A 24,917-nucleotide genomic window follows, 5' to 3' on the forward strand; every position below is an offset into this window, starting at 1 on the left:
GATATTCCTGTGAAGATTGATACGTTGAAAACTTTGTACACCTGTGAACGTAAAGTTCTTAAATCACTGAAAATTGAAAATAAACGCGAAGAAGTAGGTGTACCATTTTGAGTCGAATTAACACTTGGGAATTAGGGTTTTAATTTGTTGCCTTCAACGTTTGCATAACAAATGAATGCGAATATTGACCCACACAAGAAGGAGAAAAAAAAAAAAAAAAAATTAATGCGATTACATTACTCCCAAATGATTAGTTATGGGTTTTTTGGCCTACAACTACGATAGGAAGATCATCATTTAACTTATAAATCACAATTTACAAGAAGTAAACCAAGCCCCTATGACCATGAGTTCTTCCATGTGCCAATTACAGACAAATATTTTGGTAAAATCCGTCATTGCCATTGCCAAAAGCATCTCCCTCCTTCAGCTTCCACTAGCTGCTATATTTGAACAAAGGCTTTTTGGGTTGATTTTCTTCACCACCAGAGGCTGGAGCTGAATAATTAAGCACCAATCTAGATGTTGGGTTTTAATGAAAATTGAGTTTTGCGTGGGGAGGCTCCGCCTTTCAATCTTGTGCTTAGAAACACCACCACAACACTGATGTCGTCATGAAAATGTCTTCTCACTCCTCTTTCAATCTTTCTCAAGTCCGAGTACCTCACTTCTCTCTTCTTGGCTGCTTCCTGAAGTGCAGCTTCAACAAGCTTCCTCGCTATTCCCTGCATAACCAACAAAACATAAGCTGTTCATCAACCTCTATAGAACCCAACTCTTTTTTCTAATTTTTCGTGTAGGAGAGTTGATTAAAAAGGATGGTTTTTTTCAAAAGCATTTTCCTTACTTTACGTGGGTAACTATTGACAATGTCCACAGCCTCCTGGTTGCTGAGATGCTCCCACAGACCATCAGAAGCAAATATGAGAAACTGATCTTCGGGGCAGAGTTTAAGCACCGATATGGACGGTTCGGGGATGAGAATTGGCTTGAGGAAAGGTTCAGGCAGCCTAAACTTTAGGGGTAGAGGCTCTCTGTTGAACTCTGCATTCTTTAAATATGCATCACCAATGGATCTTGTAACCTGCAATGAGATTTGAATAAATCCTAGTGACTTCAGCAAAAGCTGAAAGAGCACAACAGCTTAAAAACCAATACAAAACTTAAAACGAAACGAATTTAGACCACTACCTGTATGAGGCCCTTCACACGCCAAACTCTGTGCCTCAAAACCACAATCTTTGGATCATATGGATGCATTGACTTGACCTCATCTCTCACAGATTCTATACTTGCATTGTGCTCTGTAGATAATTGAATGGCTATGACCTCTTTCGTCGCCTTTTCGATTTTTCCTAAAACCACCCGAGAGTCCCCAACATTTGCTGTGTAAAGCAGTCCATTGCAAAGTATCCCAACCAAACAACATGTTCCTGCAGATGCAATCTGTGGCTTGTTTAGCCACTTTTTCTTCACCATGGAGAGAAAATTCTCCTCTGTGGCCAAGTAAGCCTTCTTGATAACATGTTCTGATATGGCCCTATGCTCAGCTGCAATTCCTGCTTTACCATTTAGTGTTAGAAAGAAAGGGCTTAAGATTGAACAAACATCAAAGCAATCAAGAGGGACATTTATAATTTTTGAAACATACTCTGAAGATTGCAGAAGAGATTTTCATTGACATATGTTGAAGCCTCAGGCCCTCCATGCCCATCATAAACACCAACAAAGGTCCCCACAGGACCAGATTTTGTTGAACTCAGGGGACCGGATTCGATTTGGCTTTGATCCTCCAAAACGGAATTGGCTTGAATGACAGCCATTGAAAATTCTCCCCAAGCATGCTGCCCCAAGTCCTTGTACCACAACAACCCATCAACACGTCCACTGGCTTCACCGCCACCACGCCGAAGTCCATCATCAACTGCAGAGGGTTTCCAACAGGACACCATTTTTTCAAGCAACCACTTTATATGATATAACAAGAATATGTATCATCATCCAAATGAGCCAGCAACCCGAAAGTTCATCAAATGAAGATCAAGAGCAAGAAGTAGGCTCAACCCCAGCTCCAGTTTTTGTTTATGTTTCAAGGCCACAACTCCATTCTCAAGTTTATACCCTTCAAAACCAGACACCATTAATATGAACAAAACTCAGATAAAAACCAAAAGGGTATGGGGCTAAGTCAAGTCACAAATGTGTCTTGGACCGGAAGGCAGTAGTTTAAATGTGAGTTCAGAGAATATGGAGGCCTGCTGGTTCTGTGTATCTTGAATTGGGGTTAAATACGTTTGGTTTTTTTAATGTGTGCCATGTTTCAGGAGCAGACTTAGCTGTAAAAGCACATAGAGACTTGTAAATGGCAGAGGTTGGTCTAAGATCACAGTGATCAAAGGGAGCACTGGATAAGAAAAGGGTTTGGAGTTTTTCGACAGAAGATCTTCAAATTGTTGTCAGATGAGATCTAAGATGGGCAATGAAGAGAGATTTCGAGCTACAAACTCTGACATTGTTGTTCCTCCCTAGTGTTTTTTTTTTGTTTTCTTATGTTTTTGTGGCCTAGTGGGTTTCTGAGACGTCCCCATTCCATGGCTGAGATTTTGAGTTCCCTGACCTTTATTAGAAGTAAACCATCATTTTAGGCAATTTTTGCTCTTCTTATTAATCTTTTATTTGGGCAATGAGAAAAACCTTCACGGTCCTATCTCATTAGGTATGAAACTTTAAAGTAAACTCTGTATACGTGAAACAAATCACCGTAAAACACATGTACATCTTCTATTTTTGAGTGGAAGTACCTAACTTTCATAGTCATTTGGGACCCTTGCCCTTAGTGGATCTTGCACTCTCATATTTTACCTTTTGTTTATTGAATAATCCAAGCTCTATCTTTTCAGCACAACTAGGTTTCCCTAATCAAACCATTAATTAAGTGATGTGTTCTAAAGTTCAAACACAAATTTATTGTCTCTTGAAGCAATAACTTTGTGACAAGAACCGAATTTTCATAAGCGAGTTTAAGCTGTCCAATGGTTTCAATCCAGACCATGTTCAGTTTCTAGAGTCTTTTTCTGTGATTGCTCCTTCAGTTTGCTGAGTGCAGCATAACTATTATGAAACTACTTTTTCATTGTATTTCGTCTGCAACTTCTAAATCTAGTCTTTTTTATTATAAACAGACTGAATCTTTTGTGTTTGGTAAAGTTTGCGTTTGTATTATGGGGTCTGTTGTTCTTGATGGATGGCCTTGGTTGGTAGCATGCATGTAGAGAGAAGAAACGAAAAACTCTGTGGTCCATGCTCCCATGCTCTAGCTTGGTTGGCACATCGATTTGATTCAATTACACCCTGTTTGTGGATGGAGGAGGCCCCTGCAGACATGCGTGGAAGTTCTACTTCAAAAGGATGGAGGAGGCACATGAATTGATTATAATTTATCTGTTTCCATTTAAAAGAAAAAGAAAAAAAAAACCAACGTTACTGCTGGTTGCCCAATGTGTGTACCTTTAAAAACACACGACCGCCTTTTTCTTAACTAATTAAAAAGGAGATTCAAACTTGAAATCTCTTCCAACGTTGAGAAGAAAAGTACCATTAGACTATGATAACAAATAGCCTACTTATCTCAATATCATCCTGATATTAGGTCAATACTATCAATATTGTCCCATTATTTCGATAGAAAACAGTATCAGATAGTCTTTATACGATAATGTCTATATTGTTGATTTGCTACAGTAATATTGCTATTTGAGAACTTTGCAACAAAATGAAGGTATTTGATAATATTTCCCTTTTTCCTTATAATTCTAATTTTTCCGTCTCCACCTGAATTATATGTCTAAAAAAGTTTAAAATATTTTTTAATATAAGCGATAGTCTAAACTATAAGGTGAATGAGGTTTCTCACACACACTATCAAGGTGTCAAGGAGATTCGAACTTGAGACCACAAAATGTGTAACTATAGAATTCATGAGCATGTATGTACCAAACGTCACACCATCATGACAATGCAAACACTAATTTTACTATTCGGCCAATGCTTCAAAACCATGATTATGCCCCTTTCGCATAACATAATCTTAATGTGCACAAATAAACAAAAATAGAAACGTCATAATTATAAATAATTAAATTTATACACACACACAGAAGCTGAAGTTGACTGTAGGCATCTGAGTTTTCGTTGCAAGTTCAAAGCAAAAGAATGGGTCCATTTTCTTTGCATCACGAGAAGAAGATGAGAGGCCCAAAATATATCGTGGTACACGCACTCCACACCAATAATGGAGCCACAAATGCATGGTTTTTTTTTTCAAATTTTTTTGCACCGACTTTTATTCTTAAGATTATATCAAAGTTGCTAACGGGTCTACCCCCAATAGAAAATGACCTTAATTTACAGACTAGTGATATCATATTTGAATTTCCATGTGTGTGAGAAAATTCTCCTACTCGTTCCTAGCTTTGGCCACACTAAAAAAAGATTATATCAAAGTTTTATTATTTCATGTCCACCGCTATAAATAAAGCCCCTGCCTAATTTACACTACTGGTTGCCGCTCATCAATGGCTGGGTCGACTTATTTAAAGCTTTCTTACAAGAATTTATAATTGCAGTTCAACCATATGTGGCAAGCCCTAAATTTTAGCCCTAGATTATCTATCAGTCACGTTTTGTTTTAACTTTAATCTCGGCATGTGGCGTTGGGGGATTGGCTGCTTTTTTTGGACTAATAAGCTCTCCTACTTTTTAATCTTGTGGTTGTGTGTGTGAGTCTGAGATGTGTGGCTCTCTTTAGGGCCAAACCAAGCCTTCTGTTCTGTGTGTCATCCATTTGTGAAATTATCGGTCGCATTCTCAGTGGCCTTCTTTTCTAGACATTCTGAAAATAACTTGTAAACATGGAACTTGAACTTGACCCATCTTTCACCAAAAAAAAAAAAAACTTGACCCATCAATTTACAAGGTTTATTTGGGTTCCTGCTTGAACAGTTTTATATAAGGAGTTTCACTAAAACACCCAAAATGGAGGCTTAAATTATAAAAAAACTTAAGTACTATTTAAACATATAAACACACTCAAAACCCATCATTACACACACTCAAAATTCATTTATAAACACACCCAAAAAGTTGACTTTGGGGTTGATTTTGGGTGTATTTCTATGTTTAAATAGTGCTTGAGTTTTTCTATAAATACATGTCTAGGATTGGGTTTATTTATAAATTTGTATTTTATATATACAAATATTATTTTTGGCCCCTTCAGTGTCTACAGAGTAGTAATCAACTGTCTCTTGGTTTAATGATATTTATCTTTCTAATTTTAGAATAATTCGTAAATTCAAATCTCTCTCCTTGTTGTTTAAAAGAAAAAATGTGTCGATAAATTACGCGAAGGCGTATGCCGATTATATTAGTAATGTGGACTCTTTGTGGTCAAATTAGGCTTGAGATATGGATGAATTGTTACCATATTAAATTAAAGGCATATTTAACATCAAATATCGGTAGACAATCATTGAAAAGATCCACGGTTTTATGTATTGTTGAGGTACAAAACTCAGGATCTCCAATGTGACATTTTTATTTTCTTAATACCAAAGTTTTGTTATACAAAATTTATATATGGCTAGCTTTGTCCACATTTGCGAATTTTTTTTATTTATTGTATAAGACCACTTCTGTTTGAGTTTTTTTTTGTCTGGATAAGTACTTCATTAAGAAACGCCAAAGCAACTCAAACAATATAAGTGGACTGATAACACTATGTTGGTCAGCACAACATGTTTTTAATTGGAAAATTTCACGTATCATAACACGAGTGAATTAGTAACGCAATGTTGAAAGATAATATAACCGTTGCAAAACTATATCTCTTCAAAAAATTTAACATGTTATAACATGGATGAATTGCTAAGCACCACAACCCACAAAATCTCCAATTGTTGAATTAAGTATTTGGAGATCACTTCAGTTACAATTAATTAAACCAAATAGCGTCTCGAGAGAATACTTGTATACAAAATTCCATTGCATGTGGGCAGAAGCACTCTTTGAACATGTGATGGGCTGCATGTAATCCAAAGCGCTGACTCAACTGCAAACCACACTAAGAGAAGATCCATGTCTTGTGTTTAGCAATCCTTGTTCTTTTATGGGCATTTTTCACACCATGCAGAAATCTTAGCACAGAGCCCAAACCAGTTATTACTTAAATCTTTTATGGGCAGTACTGTTGAGCTTAATTATTAATTAAATTTTACCAGATGGCTTCACAGAGTAAAAACTCAAATGGCTTCCTTTTTGTTTATTTTTATTTTTATTACATTAGGAAGAAAGAAATCCTAGAGTTTCAATTCTGGGTGTCAGGTAGGGAAAGGAAGAAGGTCACAACCACTATGGTAGTCTTGCATTTGGCCAAGAACTTCCAAATTTAAGAACTTGGATTAAAAAAGAAAAAAAAATGAGAACCTCTAGAATCAAATCTGTCCAAATCATCATACAGGCTCTCTTATACATGTGTCAAAATTCAAATTGATCTGCTAGCAGACCAGAGACCAAGCCAACAGATGTAGAGAGCTATGGCCAAATCTCAACAATAAAATCTTAAGATCTATAGGTCACAAGAATCAAGCTGCCATATCCAACCACCTCCCAAAATTCAATTTTCACTCAAGCTACAAAAGTTAATTTGAGAAAACCAAAAGAAGAATATGGCCAAAAGTTGGGACCCAGATCCAAGCACCAATGGGACATCAAACCCCACAAATTCACATGCTCTCTGTGAGTGAATTTGCCCAGTTGAATTAACTTTATTGCCCACATACACATATTAATTCATATAATATACTTGTATATAGTACTAATTATTTCATATAAAAGGGATGTATACATTTTTATTATTTATTACTGTTTGCATGTTTGAGTTTGATCAATTGGGCCAGCTCTAATTATATCTCTTTTCTCCATTGAGCTTTGAAGATTTTCTCTGATATTCCTGAGAGCATCAAGAACCTGTCTAACACTTTCACTAACTGGCTTCAATTCAGTGCTGGTGTGACAGGTAGCAGGCATACTGGCAGGTACTAATGCTAGTGTGTTATCAACATAATCCAAGTGACCATTCTCAAAATTCTCAATCTCTGCCATTGAAGATTTTATGTTTGAATAACTGAAACAATTGCCAAATTTTATTTTAATTACTTTAATTAAGCAAATCCCAACATGGAATGCCAGGAACATTTTTAAGTACACACACTAAGCTTGAAAGAACTTCTCAGGTTAATTGGACTTGCATACCTATTTTCATCATTCTTTGAATCTTCAGATTTGTGAGTTGGGTTGTGGCAAAACCCTTCTGGGGAAGGACATCCTATGCTAGTACTTGAACTGGAACTGGAAGCACTGGTACTTTGAGCAGTTGTGTTTTCTTCAGTGAAGAGACTTTCATGGCTTTGCTCAGATGTGGTGGTGTCTGCTACACTTCGATCAAAATTTTCTGAGTTTTCTGACTCTGTAACTTTGGATTTGGGTTCATGGGCTTCTGGGTCATTGGAGCCTGCTGATGAAGTAGTAGTGGATTGACTGCAAGATATTTCACTGTTTTTGGAGGAACTTGACTGTTGGGATTCTACTGATGCGGAGGAAATTTTCAAAGATTCAAGCTTTCTCTTCAAAAATCTAAGCTTTTTTTCAGCTCTGTCCTTCAATTTGATCTCTTCATTGAGCTGATTCTTTAGCTCCATCAACTGTTCTAAGCCCCACAATTTAGAACATTATAATGTGAATGTGACAATACATAACTCTTACTCTAGTCTAGATTTTACTTGAGAGTTAGTATAATTTTTTAAAAGAAATATTCAGTGCCTTCAACAGTAATTGAAGTTAGAAAATTACCTTCTTTCCCATGAGTTCTGCATCCTCTTTTGCAACCCTTGAAGCTTGTCTCTCTGCAAGCAGTCTTCCTCTTAGGCACTCCAATGTCCTCAAACCACCATCTCCTTCCATCTTCCTATCACTGAGACAAAACCCACATCACATTGTCAACAATGGAGAGAGAGAGAGAGAGAGAGAGAGAGAGAGAGAACCCACCTCCATTTTCCATCTTCCTTGCTAGTAGCAATCATTGTCTTTCTACTTGATCTTTCAATGCAGCAAATTCTTGATCTCAATCTTCAGTATTCAACTGTACTCAAGAGCCACTCTCCCCCAACTACATATTCAACTCTACTCAAGAGCCACTTCCACCTCTTCAAAATTCAACTCTGCCCTTTTTGAAGAAATCCTAAGAAAAAAAGAAAACTTGAAATGTCCCTTCTTTTTATTTTCTGGTGGAGAATCTAAACTTGGCAAAAACACAGATGCCGCAGTCAATGTTTAGAAAACCAAGAACAGTGTCTTTGCTCAATACCAGGTGGGAGATATTTCATTTACAGAAGAGACACTGCCTCTGTACTTCAAAGTATGTTGTTGGTAACTGTGATCATCTGCCAAAGTCTTACCTGTTCATTTATGCCCTCAGCCAAAAGTTTATATGGACGCAAAATCATTTATTTTGTTGCCTTGGTTTTAAGCACTTGACCACTTTTGTTAAAGTTGTGCACCTAAACCGTGCCCCATCCTTTGTCCTCACTCCTTACACTTCTTTTAGGCCACTTTCCCCTTTTTTTTCCCTTGGAGATCTTTCATCGCTGATAAGGCACTCAATGCTAAATCATATTAGGGTTCTGATAATTCTACAATACTGTTTTTGTTTTCTAATAAGCAGAAAATTTAGACCATTTACTGTATCAGATGTGTGAGGACCATTTTAGTTTTGGCTACAGACTTCATTTATTGATTTGCAGGCTTCTGAGGAGGGAAGAGGGGGGTGATATTATATATGAATAGATCTAAAAATTTGAAAATAGATCTAAAATTTTGAAATTTGAAGGACATCGATCATACAAGTAAATGTTCTTGATGCAGCTATTTCTGGCTGTAACTGTCATGTGATTTTACTAAATTGTCCTCATCCTCCACCTCCCATCTTGCTCATGGTTTTTGTTCACATTATCTGTCATATATAGTTTTCTGTTGCTGACATAAACAATAGCACAAAAACTAAATTGGACACTAGTTGAATATCAAACAATACGATTTGCAGATGAATCTTTGTTTCTCTGTTTCCTTGCTCTCCCCAGTTTGAGCTTCATCACAGATCCTTGAGCTTCATATGAAAAGTGTCATGCATTAACATGTATGATGCAGACATATGCAATGTACACTCACATGCACCAGCATCTTGGATATAAATGTTAAAAAAGCCCCACTTCCATTTTTAATTTGTTTCTTTCTTGGGTCAAATTCTGAATTTGTTTTCCAGATGGGATCTCCTAAAAAAATTGACAACACCATATTCTTGGGTAGGTGGCTGCAACACCTTCTATTTTACTAGAACAATTTAGAAAACACCACTGGCCAAGTCACCATACCATGTCCAATTGTGTATGCTTTGGTGTAAAAATTGAAATCATTGTGTTTCATATATAATAATTCATGAAAAAAGATAAGGTGAACATTATTTCTGTTTTAAGGGTGTCAAAGTAATTACGCTTGAACTGCACTCAAAGAAATGACTAAGCATATTTCTTTATTTGATCATGCGCCATCAATACATCTACTTACCAAACTTCATCTTTCTCTATTGAATATATAATGAAGAAGACGGCAAGAGCTTTAAGCACACTCATTGTCATTAACTGGACTGGACCACTGCAAATTATTGTGAGTGGGGGCCTTTGGCACAGTGGATTATGCCTTCCAAGTTTTTCATGATTTCAACATCAATCCAGTTGGAAGAGCAAGAAGGGTCCAGAATCAATATATATATATATATATATGTTTTGAAAAACATTCCCATAGCTAAACATGTTGTTTAGTCTCTTGAACTTGTTTATGTGTAAACATTCCCATACCTACGATAGGCTTTCAAATGCTGCAACATTTGCTCCTAATAATGAAGCTACCTATAAATGATTTTCGTGATAGTGTTATGGATAAGCTCAGGCTGCAACATTTGCTCCTAATGAGGCTTAAACCTATTTAGTTATCTTAAAATGTTGCAACAATTTCAGGCAGCTTAAAATTAGAGTGTCTTTGTCAACGGGTCTAACCAATGGAAAATGGTATTGACTTGCAGACTAGTGATTTAAGGTTCGAACCCCTATAAGCATCTTAGTAGTGTGTGAGAGAACCTTCATCTTCCTTTTTAGTTTAGAATTATCGCTTGTATTTAAATAAAAAAAATAAAAAAATTTAGTCTTCCTTTTTCCACCTTTTATAAAAACATCTTAGCTGTTAGCTCCAAGCTCCATAAAACCATAAGCTCTTGCACTGGTTTTGGGCTTATGGAGTGATTTTGGCTCATTTAGTTGTGGTTGAGCATAGGTGGACTTCGTCGCCTAAATTTTTCTAATAATTGGCCGACCTGAAAACGGAGCCCATCCACATTTTATGGATTTAGGGAGATTTGGATTTTTTTGGCTAATTTCATTTTTGGTCAAAAAATGTTTTCAATCTTAGGAACTGACCATATTTTATTTTATAGGGTTGTTTTTAGTGTGCCCAAAATCTCCACTTGATTTAATCGCTGTTGTGTCAGAGTCTCAGTTGGATCTGAACTTAGGTGAATTATAATTTTTAGGTTCCCAATTGGGGTTTTGTTTTTATTGTATGTGTGATTAGTATGTTGCAAATAGAGCCATTGCGAGACCCATCAAATGAGCAATTCCCCACCTAGGAGCTGCTTTACCATATTCTGAATTCAATGATTTCAATAAATTCCCTGCATTATTTCGTTTGGGGCGGCTAGATCTAGAACTACCCTCAACACTTCTTCTATATTTTCTCAATGCAATTTTTAAGTCTACCCTCAATTGCCAATGACCAAATGTTTTATAATGTTGAAAGCAATTAAGGGATTTGAAATTGCAAATAAATATAATATAAATAAAAGAGAAATGCCTCATGTTATTGGAGTGGAAAATTATTAAATCTACAGATATGGATTATATTTCATGACCCTATCCACCCAATTATGACCATTGGCTTTTGATAAATACACACATAAAACTTAAAAACAAATTATTTATCAGTTTGCTTATTATTAGCTACGAAACATCTGTTTGGCTCTCGTAGTCTCATTATTAGCTACGAAACTCATCTACATATTCCTATAGCCCCAAACCACATGCGTCAATATCAAGTATTATATATGTGTGATTCTCTACACCCCATTCATCACATCCATGCAAATTGCAATCCCCCCCGTATCCTAAATAAATCTCTTCACAGCCAGAAAATCCATAACCCATTTGATTGAAACACGTGTACTTGTTTATGATCACCATAATACTATTTACATATACAACTTTAAAAAATCAAGGTAAAAGACTGCTTGGTACTAAGTACAAACAAATCTACTCTAATTAATACACAATTACTCGACAAGGACTTATAATTTAAGTGATTAAGAGTAGTTATTTCTGTATCCGAAATCATGTGTTCGAATCCTCCTCCCTCTAATATTGTTTGTAAAAGAAAAATACACAATCAATGGAATTAAGTTAAATCCACTGAAGATTGGTACCCGATCTCAGCTAATCAATGCCCTCAGATTAAACCCTTTTCATTAGCAATCTTGACCAAAACCTCCAACAGCCGTTGGATCTCCCCAAATACATCATCGGTGGGAAGCCTAAATCTACAGCATGGACAAGTGTTCCTCTTCTTCAGCCACCGCAAAATGCACATCCAATGAAACAAGTGCCGACATGGCAATTCACACACATCTCTGTTTTCTCTCATCTCCTCTTTACATATCACACACTCACTCCCGCCACCTCTCACCTCCACTGACGGCAGCGCCACCACCACCGCCGGCGACGCCGCCACCTCTTTCCCCACTTTCCCGCCATAGCAAAAACCCATGACACTGACAAATCTCAAGCACCTCGTCAGCACCTCAATGTAAGAAACCAAAGCCGACCCATTATAGACCCCAATGCCTGACACCGTCAACATGTCGTCAGAGTACAAGTTGCTCAGAATTTCGCGCCATTTTGATGTTGGTGCTTGGAGGGCTTCTGGGTTGTGCTGGTGTACATCGCAGAGCAAGAGGAGCAGCAGAACAGAGTCTAGGTCTCGTTGCTTGACACGCGGCGGTGGCGGGTTGGGTTGGAAGTGGAGGGTGAGGTGGTGGAGGGAGGAGAGGAGGTGGTTGGCGATGAGGAGAGTCTTGTGTGGGAGAGAGAGGGAGTTGAGGCGGTGGAGGGTGAGAGAGAAGAGGATGGGAGAGGAGAGGAGAGAGGAGAGGCGGAGGCGGTGATGGTGGGTGTGAGAGAGGATGGTGTGGGTGAGATCTGAGAGTTGGGGTGGGCTGAGTGTGGCCAGAGCAGCCATGATTGTTGTTGCTGCTGTTGTTGTTTCTTCCATTATGGGATCGTGTGCTTGGACTTCAACTTTTAACTGTTTTTATAGTGTGTGGAAAAGGTTGAGGAATGTTGTGGCTTTTTATGTGAATTTTGGCTGGACTAGTTTGGTCATGGCGGTCTTTAGTGATGACCATTATGCCCCCTTGAACTTTTGTTCTAGTCTTGTGCTAAATGCCATGGATTATTATGTAGCCACGATTTTTGTAATGGATCAAAAACTTATAAATCATGGTCCTTACATTCACATTATATCAGCTTCCATTTGTCATTACATGCTGTCGATTTTGCATTGATAATATTTTTTGGAACAAGTGGAGGTTTGTTTTGTTGTGAAAATTTGGAAGAGGAAAAGAAAGATGCTATTGGGATTTGAACTTAAGATATGTATCTATTGGCGTACAACAGAGATTAATGAAGGCTTGCCAAGTAGAAAAACAAGAGTCGAACTCTGACATTTTAACAGTTGGGAGTAATCTCAATCCATTGATAATACATATTTGGAGTTTAATATTCTCTACCATGTGAGCTATCGTTTTTGTTCCCCTCAATCTCTTTACAAAATAAATAAAAGAGCAAAAACCCAAACTTGATAAGTTGCGATAAGAGAGTTGTTAGCACTTAGCAACAATAGCGCACTGGGTTGTGGGGTAGATGAATTGAATGAAGTGGCTGGGGTATGTAGGTTTGTTTGTCCCTAAGTTTGTGTACACTTCAAGCCTATTTGTCCTTCCTCTTTAATTATATCTACGTAGCTACACACATAATTATGAATTGTCCCAAGCAAAACAAGTAGAAGAAAAAAAAACAATTGGCCCATCCATGGCTCGTTCCTCTTGTCCCCTGCACTGCTAATAATGCAAATGAAGCTGATGGAACTTAGCAACCATACCACAATATTCTTCGCTTCTCAAGGCTTCCTGTCACCTTTCACACTTACATGCACCGCCTACAGCTCCGACTAATCTTCATTGGAACTTGAGTAAATTTCTGAGCCTGAATCTGAGTTTGGAAAATGAGTGTCTAATTACCATTATCTCCCTTGCTTCCACAAGAACTCTTGGGGCCTAAACAACATGTTTTCCAACCTGTGCGTGTGGCAGGGCATGCTGGTAATCCCCCAATGGGTACCCTGGTCATTTTCTAGAGAAGACACAATGTGAAATCCTGTCATCATACATATCATTGGATCCTTCAACAGCAAGAAAGAATTTACAGCTAGCTTTGTTAAAGTATGGCCAGGTTCATTCCAAAAGCTTTTTACAACTATTGGGATCTCAAAAGGCATATGTCAAATAGTGATAAGATTTTTAATCAAAGAATGTGTATGATAAACAATAAAGTGGGCGTAAATAGAAACACCCAATCAAATAAATTGAACTGCAAGGCATAGTACACTTGTAATGATGAATGAAACATGTTCCTACTTCTGAGCAATTAAAACACTTGAATTTAACAGCCCTGCAATATTGCACACCATCCAGGTGCCATTTCTGATAAATAGGGTAGTTCTTAAACCATCATTCCATTAAAGACCCTCATCCAATTCCTATTTTGCTTGAGCCTTCCAGTTATGATGATCTTAGCTCAATTGTTAACACTCTCCTCATCTAATTCATCCAGCAAAACGTAACCTTTTTCTTTCATCAACCCCAGCAGTCCTTCCAGTATTTCATAAATCTCTTCGGTTCTTCCGTTTGATGTATCTTTTGCTATAAAGCTTTGTAATCCATCACTTGTTTCAATCCAGCTACTGCCAGGAATCTTCCTCAGTCCAACTTTTTTCATTCTCTCCCTGACCTTATCAGCCTCTTCCCATCTCCCAGCTTGTGAATACAAATTTGCCATGATGATGTAGTTCCCTGTATTATCAGGCTCAATCTGAAACAAACGATCACAGACAAACTTTCCCAATTCTACATCACCAGAAACTGAAGCCCCATTAAGTAGTGCACCCCAAACCTTAGCACTCGGCTCAACTGGCATTTTGTGAATTAAGTCTATAGCTTCTGAGAGTCGTCCAGCTCGGCTAAGAACACCTACCATGCAGGCATAATGCTCAACTGAGGGCTGAATGCCATATTTCGGAAACATGGCATCGAAGATCTTCCAAGCTTCATCTACCACTCCAGAATGAGCACAAGCTGTTAAGACTGCTGTAAATGTCACTTGGTCTGGTTGAATGCCATCATTTAGCATCTCATAAAAAAGACCAAGAGCCATATCAGCATCTCCATGGGATGTATAAGCTGAGATTATTGCCGTCCAAATGATCAAGCTCTTACCTCTTGATTGATTAAAAACCTGCTGTGCCCCATGAACGAACCCCGACTTTGCGTAAGTATCGATAATAGCAGTCGCGACATAAATATTGGCATCAAAATTGTTTCTAACAGAGTAAGCATGTAGTTCCTTCCCTGCTTTCAGATTTGATAAATAGGATATTGCAGGAAGAATACTTGACAGTGCCACGGTATTTGGTTTGCAACCACATGCCTGCATTTCACGAATTAAATCTAAGGCGGCTTCATGCCGATTGTTCTGAACTAGACCTGAAATCATAGAATTCCAAGTACTTAATCTTGGCTTCTTACTTTCCCGAAAAAGATCCATGGCTTTGTCAACAAACCCATGAAACATGTAGCCCGAAATTAATGAACCATAAGTGACCTCATCCTTTTCACTCATCCCATGAAATAATTCTTCAGCATAATCCAAGCTACCACATCTTGCATATAGCCCTATGAGAGCATTACAAAGAATAATATCCATCTCAATTTGACTCTCATTCACAAACTGATGAACCTCCATACCAAATATAAGATCATTGGACTGTAAACATGCTTGCAAGACACTAACCACTGTCAACCCATTAGGCCTCAACCTCCCTAACCTTAACATCTCCCGAAACAACTCTTTACACTCTGCGTAATAACCAGCCTGTGAATACCCGGCAATCATCGAATTCCACGACACCGTATCTCTGTCCGGCATTCTATCAAACAATGTTCTCGCCCATCCAAGCTCATCACATCTCGAGTAGTAAGTTATTAAAGAATTAGTAACAAAAACATCTGAATCAAACCCATGACGCAAAACAAAACAATGAACCTCCTTAGCCAATCTTGAACCGGAAAGCAAAGCCCCCAAAGCCTTCAAGACACAAGTAACTGTGAAATTATCAGTCTTCACTTCGTCCGAACACGAAGACACCATAGCTGAAAACAGCTTCAGAGTGTCGGAATGCATGTTGTTAAAAGAATACCCAATGAGCATAGCGTTCCATGAAAAGGTGTTCTTGTGGGGAATTTGATCGAACACCTTGCGCGCTTGGCTGAGGTGGTTGGTTTTGGAATACAAAGTGATGAGCTTTGAGGCCAGGAAGTTGCTGGGCACGACTGCGAAGAGGACGAGGCGGGCATGGAGCTGCTTGGCCTGACTGAGCAGGCGGCGGTCTGTGCAGTGCTGAATGAGTTGGCCATAAGCCCCGCAGTCGAGCACATCGACTCTGTGGAGGCCTTGTAGGGCTCGTTGGACGTAGCCGTTGGTGGTGGCCGAGATTTGAATGTTCAATGGCTTTGGAAACCACATTCATTTGTTATTATTCGTACAAGATTAACTGCTCCTCTCTTTATAGCTATAGCTTTTCTACGTTATATCTTCTTTCTCACTATACCCGGACCCGGTTCTTATAAAATAAAATAAAAAGTTCTTAATACTTAAAGTTAGCTTTTTATGCAAGAAAATATATATATATATTATATATATTAAACTACCCTAAAAGGACCAGTGATGGGGAAAATTACTCCTAGAATACACATTCCTCCTCCAACGGGGTTTAGCTAGAGAGAAATGACGCTCTTTTTTTGGGGTTTGGGGGGGTAAATAATATGAGGTGTCCGAGTCAACTTGCGTGCACCTCGACTAATCCCCACTTTTGAAATTGAGCTTGTTGCTGACCACTAGGTGTTGTAACTGCCGGAACTCGAACTGAGGAGCAAACCCAACTGAAACCCAGAGCCTTATTCAAATGGCGGACAAACCACTGGGCCACTCTTGATGGTTTAGAAAAAAATTACTTTAATTTGTAGACTAGTGTTCAGTTCAAATCCTTATACAAAAGAAACAAAAAGAAGAAAAAATTGTAATTCGCTCGCGCCAATTTTATAGGTGGAAGAAGCGAAGCGAGCCGGGAAATTAGTCTTAAAATTAAAAAACTCCACCCGCTAATATTCCCTTTGGATTGAAATTACCTTCCTATCCCCTAACTATAAATCAAGTAAATTAAAAGGAACTTCAATCAGGTTCACCTGAAACAGTTTTAAGGGATTTGCTGTTGGTTTTTGTACAAGATTCAAGAATACAGAGGACGAAAAGTTACGGCAGCAGCAGGAATTCGATCGCAACATCCTTCTTCTTCTTCTCCGAATTTTCAGCGGTAAGCTCATTCAAGCAAAACCCACTTCGCTGAAATGTGTTTCTCTGGAAAATCTAGCGTCCTTCAATGGAAAAACTTGGGTCAACTTTTTGATATGCAAGTTACGAAGAAATGTGTGATTTCTATACGTTTGCAGTTAAAATTTGTGCTTTTTTATTGGTTTGGATTTTAGTTTCTTGCACAAGCTGAAGCCGAGCTAATTGGAAAATGGATTTTTCCTGGAAACTCTTGAATTAATTGATATTTTCCTTTTGGAACAATTGGGTAGTGACAGTGAGAGGTTGCATGGAATTGGACGAATTTGGTACCTTTGGTAATTTTTGATAAATTTGGATTTAGAGTTAGTGACCTCTTCTTCATTCTTGCAAAAAGTTGCTGTGTTCACCAAAATCTTTGCATCTCAGACTTTACAGGGGCTTAATGGTAACTTAATCCATGTTTGCCTTTGAGGAGGTTTCCTACTGCCTATAGGGTACCATCTGTTTGAACAAATGCCTAGGTGAGAAATCCGTCACTGTTTTTCTTTTGGAGGTTTCAATCTGCATTTGCAATATTGCAAGAGGCTAGTATTTGTTAGTTTTTAGACTTCTATATACCAAACTGAAATAGGACGAGTTTAGATTTTGCCACTCCTACGTGTTTACTTTTCACAATTTTTTTGGGTCTCCTCCCCTTCATGTGCTTGCTTGTACAGTTCTTGGCGTAACTTTTCTAGTCGATTACTTCAATTGTTGACATTTCTTGCGTTGCAACTTTTGAATTTGAAGAATTATACTCATCTTATGGTCAGATAATGATTTCTTAATTATAAAAATCATTGCAGCCTTTTCACATATATGAGAAAGAGTTCTAGGAATGGAAAACACCAGCAACGAGCAGGAAGTTGAGCCTTCGTCGGCAGAGATCTATGAGTTACCTGGGGAGCCTGCTATTGTCATTAATGGAATGCCTGAGATTCCCCCAAGTGATGGCACTCTTCTTGCTATCTCTAATACTGTGCATGATGCAGAATCCCATGGAAAAACTAACTTTGGTGAATGGTTGGAAGGAAGGGAAGTAAGAAAGTTGTTTGGAGAGCAATACTACTCTGGCACAGTAACTGAGTATGATAAAGAATCAGGCTGGTACAGGGTGGTGTATGAAGATGGCGACTTTGAAGATCTCGACTGGACTGAATTGAAAGAAGTGCTACTGCCCCTGGACATCATGGTTCCACTGAAAACATTAGCCCTAAAAACTCTCAGGAAAAGCAAGAAACCTGTCCATAAATCTAGGTATGCTATGGCTCGATCTCGAACACATAAAGCCAAAACCACGGGAAGTAAGGGAAAGAAGGCCTCAGTACCTGAAGATGCTTCAGTGATGAACCCCAAAGTACCTGAAGATGCTTCAGTGATGAACTCCAACGGTTCATAAACAGTGAACATAACGAAAGGTTGATGGGGTTACATTTACATTGAGATGTACCAGAAACAGCCTGGTGTAGAGGATAAATGATTTGAAAACTCGTCTTGCTAGATGGTTGAGAGTACTTAAAAATGGATACTGAATTGGAAGGTGAACAGTGAGACTTAGGTGACTGTTATATTAGTCAATGATATTGTTGTATTGCGTGTAACATGTTAGGCTTTACTAATACAAGATTAATTGGTGGGTGTTGATCAAGTTGAGTAATTTACTTGCCTGCATTGCATGACCAAAACTCATTAGTCGAACAATTTTTAAAATCAATTATTTCCTTTATAATGTGAATGTAGCGCAAGTATGTGTTATATTTTAGGCGATGATTATTATTTTTTAGTACAAACGATAGTCTAAACTATATGGGAGGATTCTTTTTTTTTTTTTTCCTCCTGTCATTTTCTTCGGGAGGGGATTTTCACACACACACAACTATGATATCGTGGGGATTCAAACTTGAGACATTTGGTCTGCAAGTTAAGACCATTTTTCATTGGGCTAGACCGTTGGCATTTTAGGAGATAATGATTCAAACATGATTTCACTCCTTTTTCATGAGCTATCAAAACAGAAAATATAGAGAAAGAGCTTAGAATAAAAAATAAAAAATTAGTTGAAAAAAAGTTTAGATGGAGATTGGCTACTCTTACCACCAACGCCAGGGGTATACCCACAACCTCGAGGAAGGATTTACGCGTGACACCCAATTGCCAAATGTCATGGATATGGATTTATGTAGGAAATTTCAGATCGCATATCAATAAGGACTATTGACAGCAGGATTCGAACACTAATAAGACTACACATAATGCAAGGATATTACCAACTGAACCAAACCTCATTGGCACTTGGCATTTAGAATAATTCTTATTGCTTTTTCAAGATAGAAATAGCTACTTGAATACTTGAGCTATCAAAAAAGAGCTTAGATTATTTTCTTATTGCTTCTTAATGCATAATGCTTGTATTTGCTAAAATCCCAACAATATCATGGGAATAAATTCAGCAATATGTCAACCGAAATATAAAAATATAAAATATAAAACAAAAACTCTGGAATATCAATGAACTCCGAAATGAAAACTGCCCTGTCCTTGTACGTCTTTTCATTATCCATCCACATCACCAATATCCCGTCAGTTTACACTTGCTTTTCCATGTCAGCATCGTCCTCTTCACCGACAAGTCACAACGCGACACATACATATAACCCCAGAAAGAAAAGAAAACAAAGATCAAATTAATACCTCTTGTTACACGCTTCATCTTCCGTACTTACTATGTGCTTCTCTAGGGTTTTCATCCACCAAATGCTCCTCCATTTGCTCTCTGCTTTGAGTTTTTATTGTCTACTCAGAAACCAAGTGGTGTGGCTAACTAGGAAGGAAGGTACCCTCCAATCTCTGTTCTCATCAAGTTATTTGGTTTCTGTGAAAATGAAAAAACTCGAAACAATTTGTACTTTTTAGTAATCTGCTTTATATTGTATATAGTGTTTTGTGTAAACAAAATGTAGCCTTTTTCTTTGTTGCAGCTAAACCAACTATCTTATTCATTTCCCCACATTTTTTCTCTGCTGCCAAACACTATATGCAGTTATTTTAGTATGTCATTATACAAAGATCACAACACAAGGTTAAATCTTAACCCTTTTTTTTCTTTCTAAGATGTTAGTATGCCTCCTTTTTGGTTCTTCCTCCCCTGGTTTGCCGGTTTGCTGCTCAATGAAGCCAAATGCTTGTTTGTTTGTTTGTGTTTTTTTCCAGGAAAGGTTGTATCATAGGCTCTATAGGGGTATTTTTGGGTAAATATTGAATTTCATGAACTCTTTAGGTCGTGGTGATCATGAAAAAGTTTAGATTCGGAAATAAATAATCATGATATCTATTGTGGGTTTCTTTCACGAATTGTCTTGTTGGGTTGACTAAACAAAGCCTTTGTTTTATTAAGTGCTGTTTTGCAATAAACTTGTTATTCGAATTTTGAATTGTTCTTAAATTTTCTTAGCAATTAACACAGTCCCTGCATTTATTTTTTTTACCTTTTTTAAAATTCGACCAGGAATACAATTGGAATTTTTCCTTGGTGAATTGAGATGTAGTGAAGACTAATGCTGGAGTTTCAGTGTCAAGAAATGATGATGATGACTACTCTACGATTATTTGCTATGCTATTTATTTACACTGTTAGTCAAACCTAAGATTTTTCTCTGTGACGGCCTTCAATTTTGAGATTGAAGAAATATGGAAACTGGAAGCCACGGTTCAATGAGGAAAGTGAAAAATGGAGGACTCAAAGTGCTGTGGGCAGAGCAGTTGAGAAGTATGAAAAATGAGTTCAAAAGAGACCATCATCATCCATCTTGGCAAATGGCTATTCAGAGTCATATAGATGCCACACATGCTTTGGTACAGTTGGCTAATGAAGATCCTAGTCTGCTTCATGGCGGGTTACATTCACATGGAATGAAGCATAGTGTGAAAAGGATTCCAAGCATAAAGGATTCGAAGGGGATGTCGAGGGGTGATAGTCATTCGGATGTGGCTGGGAGAAAGGTTAATTTTTTGGTAAAGCGTCAGAAAACCAACTTTGGAGGTTCTATAAAGGATGAAGATGCTGCAGCAGTCTTAGATTTTCATTTGCCAGCAGTGCCATATCCTGCAGGGAGAAAGCGGAAAAAGATGAAAATGTTTAAGAAGCTATCTTCGCTCGTACCAAAATATATGAAAAGTAATGTCAGTGAGAAGGATGATAATGTGAATGAACCATGTCAGTTGTTGGATAGTCATGGTCATGATAGACTACACATGTTAATGGCAAAGAAACGGAAAAGGGTGGCAGGATCCTATTCAAAAAGAAAAACTGTGGAAGTTGCAGCACCAGTAAATTTACCCTTGAAAAGGCAGGGATTCAAATTGCCCGTTCCTACTGTTCATACAGGATTTTCATTCTCCATTGTGCATCTCCTTACTGCCATTCGAAGAGCAATGGTTGTTCCACATGCAGAAGGTGATGATGTGGTGTATGGAAATGCTCAAGGGGTTAGCAATGCTGAAGGGATAATTCTATTTTATTCTCTCAAAGATAAAGGCATTAGCGATTCTGTACTAACAAATTCCAAAAGTTTACCTTCTCTCACTCTTAACAAGATTGTTGAGCGTGTTAGATCAACTCCAATGGATCCTTCTATTCTTCAAACCCAAGAGCCCCTTCAAGATTTACTCAGAGGGGTTTTGGAGATATTTTCATCCAAAACAGCGCCTTTAGGAGCTAGGGGATGGAAGCCACTCGCTTTCTATCGCAAGTCCAGTAAATGTTGGTCATGGATTGGTCCCATCAACGTTAACTCGTGCAATGCTGATGAGGAATATGTATCTTCTAAAGCTTGGAGTCTTCGCCATAATGTGCTTGTAAAGTTGGTTGATTCCTTTGCTATTTGGTACAAGAGTTTTCAAGAGAGAATTCGTCAAATTGGAAGCCTTCCTGCACCACCTTTGATTTTGATGCAACCAACACTAGATGAAAGCGAATGGTTCAGGGACATAATGTCTCGAAAGAATGCTATCAGTCCGAACTCTGAAGAAGTAAGAGCATACTTTCAAAGGGAGGAAGCTTTGAGGTATTTAGTCCCAGATATGGCATTTTCTTACACAGCACTGGATGGTCGAAAGTCTGCAGTTGCTCCTCTAACTAGTTGCAGTGGTAAGCCATCATATAGAAACCGAGATCATTTTATGCTTAAAGCTGATCGACCGCCTCATATCACCACTCTCTGTCTTGTGAGAGATGCAGCTTCTAGATTACCTGGAAGTATTGGTACCAGAGAAAATGTTTCTACTCTTGTTCGGCACTCACAGTATATAGTGGAAGATGTCTCTGATGAACAACTTACCCACGTTATTAGGTCTGCTCTGTCTCGGCTGCAATATGAATTTGATCCATGTGTAGAATTTGACAGACACAGAAAGTTGTGGGTATATTTACATGGAGAAAGAGGCGAAGAGGACTTTGAGGAAGATGGTACCTTATCTACTTTAAGAAGGAGACGGCATCGAGACATGTCATTGAGCAATCTATCTGCTCATGAGACAGCCCTCCAAAATGGACAGGAAGAAACTTGCATGTTATCTGCAGAAGGAAACAATCTGGATGTCAATGTTGATACCTTATTGTCGGGTGATAGAAAGTAACTACTTTCATGGGAGCTCATAACTACAGTGGTAGAACTATGACTGAACTTATGAGCTTCCATGACAGTAGCTGATTTGAGATTTCAATTATCTATGTTATGCAGTCATTCAAAATGGGCATTTCATTTTGATACGAGGGTGGCATTTTAATATAAGGTTCTTACTTGCTTAGAACCTGAAGCAATAGGGGAAATCTTTTGTCCTTCGAAATATTTTTGCGAAGGTTGGAAACAGTAGATTAAGCTGAAAGATGTTTAGGGTGCTCTTTTTTGTTGGGCTAATATATGGGAACATGAACCACACTTCTTTCTATTTCCTTTTTCCTAAACAAAACTTGTAACACGTGTTATGTTATAATGACATCGTGCTTGCTTGCTACTCAAAAACTTGTAACACATGTTATGTTTTAATAGCACTATACATATTACATTTTTATGGCTAGAGGAGAAAATTCTCAATGAGAACTTCCCTGCAAATTGGTATGGTGAAAATAAAGGGACATTCGAAAGTTTTATTTTAGTAGTGTTAGGCTGCTGGCATATACAGCTTTTAAGCTCAGATCAGCAATCAACATATCAGATTAACAAAAGGAAAGGAAAAAGCTCAACAATCAATAGTGGCAGCTAAGCTTCATGGGCTTTGTTCACACGAATGAATGGAATTCTCCTTCAAGCCTCTTTCAGTTTCAGGAACAAACTTTCTCAATATATCTTACAGACACATTCATCACACTCTAAGCCCTTCTTCTCTTCTCCCAACCTCACACGAACATCGCAGGAAACCAAGAAGCTACACAGCGCTCTTAGAGTTCTCGACCTCATCACCCCAAAGCCAACCCTCACTGCGCGTCGCCGCCAAGGCCATCTTCGGCTCATTCAGGACTTTTTACAGTCAGATTCCGAACACTTCAGCAATGCCTCTGCTTTCTCTGATTCAAATTCGCCAATAAAAATCTCAACTTTGTTGGATGAACTGTTTGATTCTAGCTCTGTTGATTCTCCATCATGCGCAGAAAGGTTTCCGATTGATGCAAGCGTTTTGTCACATGCCATAAGCTCATGTGGGTCTTCTCGTAATCTTCATGGTGGGATTCCGTATCACTGTGCAGCAATAAGAAGTGGGCTTGTGGCCAATGTTTATATTGGAAGCTCTTTGGTGAGCTTTTATGGTAGATGCAACGAGTTACAGAATGCCTACCGGGTTTTCGAGGAAATGCCTGTGCGAAATGTGGTGTCATGGACAGCCATTATTTCAGGGTTTGCACAAGAGTGGCAGGTTGATGCGTGCTTGCAGCTTTTCAGTGAGATGAGACATTCTTCAAAACCCAATGATTTTACGTATGCAAGTATTCTGAGTGCTTGCACAGGCAGTGGAGCTCTTGGGCATGGAAGAAGTGCACATTGCCAAACCATTCGGATGGGCTTCGATTTGTACATTCACATTGCTAATGCTCTTATCTCAATGTACTGCAAATGTGGGGATGTTAACGACGCGCTTTACATATTCAAAAATTTGGATGGCAAAGATAATGTATCTTGGAACTCCATGATTGCAGGGTATGCACAGCATGGCCTTGCGTCACAGGCTATTGATCTTTTTGAAGAAATGAAGCAGCAATGTGTAGAACCCGATGCCATTACTTTACTAGGCGTGCTCTCTTCGTGTCGTCATGCTGGTCTCGTTCAAGAAGGCCGGCGTTACTTCAGTTCAATGATCAAAGAACATGGTATTCAGCCAGAACTAGATCATTATTCATGTGTTGTTGATCTTCTTGGCCGGGCTGGTTTATTGGAAGAGGCTCAATGTTTCATCGAAAAGATGCCTATTCGTCCCAATGCCATTATCTGGGGCTCACTGCTTTCTTCCTGTAGGGTTCATGGGAGTGTGTGGATCGGCATTGAGGCTGCAGAGAGCAGGCTATTGCTGGAGCCAGAGTGCGCTTCTACCCATGTACAATTAGCAAACCTGTATGCTAGCGTGGGATGTTGGGATGACGCAGCAAGAGTTCGGAAGTTGATGAAAGATAAAGGGATTAAAACGAGTCCTGGGTTTAGCTGGATTGAGATTAGTAATGAAGTTCACAGGTTTAGAGCAGAAGACTGTTCAAACCCCAAAATGATTGAAATTATTGCTGTCTTGGATAGTTTGGTAGACCACAATAAGACTTTACGCTATGAGCCTGAGATGCAAGAGGAAGAGGTTGATGATGCTTTATATATATAAGTTATAACTCTGTGACTTGTAAAATGGCTGATTGTTATATTTTTTTCCCTGTTACATCCATATACCCATTCTCATTTGAACTGATGATGGCAAACTTTTTGAGAACAATGTTTCTCGTTCGCC

At 38.4% G+C, this 24,917-nt stretch overlaps 7 protein-coding genes across 11 annotated transcripts; 3 read left to right on the forward strand and 4 right to left on the reverse strand.

The window, feature by feature from the left end:
- Positions 1 to 214: 214 nt before the first annotated feature.
- LOC103340328 (Protein phosphatase 2C family protein) lies at positions 215 to 2,631 on the reverse strand. Its single transcript, XM_008243728.3, has 4 exons — positions 1,652 to 2,631; positions 1,192 to 1,559; positions 848 to 1,084; positions 215 to 725 (listed from the first exon to the last, which is right to left on the reverse strand). The coding sequence occupies exons 1-4, from the start codon at positions 1,950 to 1,952 to the stop codon at positions 519 to 521; spliced, it is 1,113 nt and encodes a 370-aa protein (XP_008241950.1). The 5' UTR covers positions 1,953 to 2,631; the 3' UTR covers positions 215 to 518.
- A 3,253-nt stretch (positions 2,632 to 5,884) lies between these two features.
- LOC103341150 (uncharacterized) lies at positions 5,885 to 8,850 on the reverse strand. Of its 4 annotated transcripts, none has more exons than XM_089042283.1 (4): positions 8,104 to 8,841; positions 7,909 to 8,029; positions 7,312 to 7,760; positions 5,885 to 6,121 (listed from the first exon to the last, which is right to left on the reverse strand). In XM_089042283.1, the coding sequence occupies exons 1-4, from the start codon at positions 8,136 to 8,138 to the stop codon at positions 6,106 to 6,108; spliced, it is 621 nt and encodes a 206-aa protein (XP_088898409.1). In that variant the 5' UTR covers positions 8,139 to 8,841; the 3' UTR covers positions 5,885 to 6,105. The 4 variants fall into 4 exon arrangements, with proteins under 4 accessions (XP_088898409.1, XP_008242857.2, XP_088898412.1 ...); XM_008244635.2 differs by lacking the exon at positions 5,885 to 6,121 and adding an exon at positions 6,763 to 7,183 and having other exon boundaries at positions 8,104 to 8,850; XM_089042286.1 differs by lacking the exon at positions 5,885 to 6,121 and adding an exon at positions 7,133 to 7,154.
- Positions 8,851 to 11,365: 2,515 nt separating this feature from the next.
- Positions 11,366 to 12,540, reverse strand: SGR9 (RING/U-box superfamily protein). The gene has a single exon (XM_008243717.3). The coding sequence runs from the start codon at positions 12,484 to 12,486 to the stop codon at positions 11,665 to 11,667; it is 822 nt and encodes a 273-aa protein (XP_008241939.3). The 5' UTR covers positions 12,487 to 12,540; the 3' UTR covers positions 11,366 to 11,664.
- A 1,231-nt stretch (positions 12,541 to 13,771) lies between these two features.
- Positions 13,772 to 16,196, reverse strand: LOC103340307 (Pentatricopeptide repeat (PPR) superfamily protein). Its single transcript, XM_008243705.2, has one exon. It carries the CDS (start codon positions 16,071 to 16,073, stop codon positions 14,070 to 14,072), a length of 2,004 nt encoding a protein of 667 aa, XP_008241927.2. The 5' UTR covers positions 16,074 to 16,196; the 3' UTR covers positions 13,772 to 14,069.
- Positions 16,197 to 16,759: 563 nt separating this feature from the next.
- Positions 16,760 to 18,585, forward strand: LOC103340303 (dirigent protein 17-like). Its single transcript, XM_008243693.2, has 2 exons — positions 16,760 to 16,920; positions 17,744 to 18,585. Exon 2 carries the CDS (start codon positions 17,776 to 17,778, stop codon positions 18,334 to 18,336), a length of 561 nt encoding a protein of 186 aa, XP_008241915.2. The 5' UTR covers positions 16,760 to 16,920; positions 17,744 to 17,775; the 3' UTR covers positions 18,337 to 18,585.
- Positions 18,586 to 19,614: 1,029 nt separating this feature from the next.
- On the forward strand, positions 19,615 to 23,012 carry LOC103340292 (uncharacterized). Of its 2 annotated transcripts, none has more exons than XM_008243686.2 (2): positions 19,615 to 19,770; positions 20,443 to 23,012. In XM_008243686.2, the coding sequence occupies exon 2, from the start codon at positions 20,625 to 20,627 to the stop codon at positions 22,569 to 22,571; it is 1,947 nt and encodes a 648-aa protein (XP_008241908.2). In that variant the 5' UTR covers positions 19,615 to 19,770; positions 20,443 to 20,624; the 3' UTR covers positions 22,572 to 23,012. The 2 variants fall into 2 exon arrangements, with proteins under 2 accessions (XP_008241908.2, XP_088911758.1); XM_089055632.1 differs by having other exon boundaries at positions 19,629 to 20,016.
- Positions 23,013 to 23,161: 149 nt separating this feature from the next.
- Positions 23,162 to 24,854, forward strand: LOC103340281 (Tetratricopeptide repeat (TPR)-like superfamily protein). Its single transcript, XM_008243676.3, has one exon. The coding sequence runs from the start codon at positions 23,223 to 23,225 to the stop codon at positions 24,792 to 24,794; it is 1,572 nt and encodes a 523-aa protein (XP_008241898.3). The 5' UTR covers positions 23,162 to 23,222; the 3' UTR covers positions 24,795 to 24,854.
- The last annotated feature ends 63 nt before the right edge of the window (positions 24,855 to 24,917 follow it).

This window comes from Prunus mume, linkage group LG1 (genome assembly GCF_029339155.1).
Source record: "Prunus mume cultivar Tortuosa linkage group LG1, ASM2933915v1, whole genome shotgun sequence".
Taxonomy (NCBI): Eukaryota; Viridiplantae; Streptophyta; class Magnoliopsida; order Rosales; family Rosaceae; genus Prunus; species Prunus mume.

Excerpts from the sequence above, each read along its gene's own strand:
- LOC103340328 (XM_008243728.3), bottom strand. The coding sequence starts at position 1,952 with ATGGTGTCCTGTTGGAAACCCTCTGCAGTTGATGATGGACTTCGGCGT. Across the intron at positions 1,560-1,651 it reads TCTCTTCTGCAATCTTCAGA|GAATTGCAGCTGAGCATAGG; the intron begins GTATGTTTCAAA and ends ATGGTAAAGCAG. Across the intron at positions 726-847 it reads TCAATAGTTACCCACGTAAA|GGAATAGCGAGGAAGCTTGT; the intron begins GTAAGGAAAATG and ends TTGGTTATGCAG.
- LOC103341150 (XM_008244635.2), bottom strand. The coding sequence starts at position 8,138 with ATGATTGCTACTAGCAAGGAAGATGGAAAATGGAG. Across the intron at positions 7,761-7,908 it reads CAGAACTCATGGGAAAGAAG|TTGATGGAGCTAAAGAATCA; the intron begins GTAATTTTCTAA and ends GGCTTAGAACAG. Across the intron at positions 7,184-7,311 it reads TCAAAGAATGATGAAAATAG|TTATTCAAACATAAAATCTT; the intron begins GTATGCAAGTCC and ends CAATTGTTTCAG.
- SGR9 (XM_008243717.3), bottom strand. The coding sequence starts at position 12,486 with ATGGAAGAAACAACAACAGCAGCAACAACAATCATGGCTGCTCTGGCC.
- LOC103340307 (XM_008243705.2), bottom strand. The coding sequence starts at position 16,073 with ATGTGGTTTCCAAAGCCATTGAACATTCAAATCTCGGCCACCACCAAC.
- LOC103340303 (XM_008243693.2), top strand. The coding sequence starts at position 17,776 with ATGGAAAACACCAGCAACGAGCAGGAAGTTGAGCCTTCGTCGGCAGAG.
- LOC103340292 (XM_008243686.2), top strand. The coding sequence starts at position 20,625 with ATGGAAACTGGAAGCCACGGTTCAATGAGGAAAGTGAAAAATGGAGGA.
- LOC103340281 (XM_008243676.3), top strand. The coding sequence starts at position 23,223 with ATGAATGGAATTCTCCTTCAAGCCTCTTTCAGTTTCAGGAACAAACTT.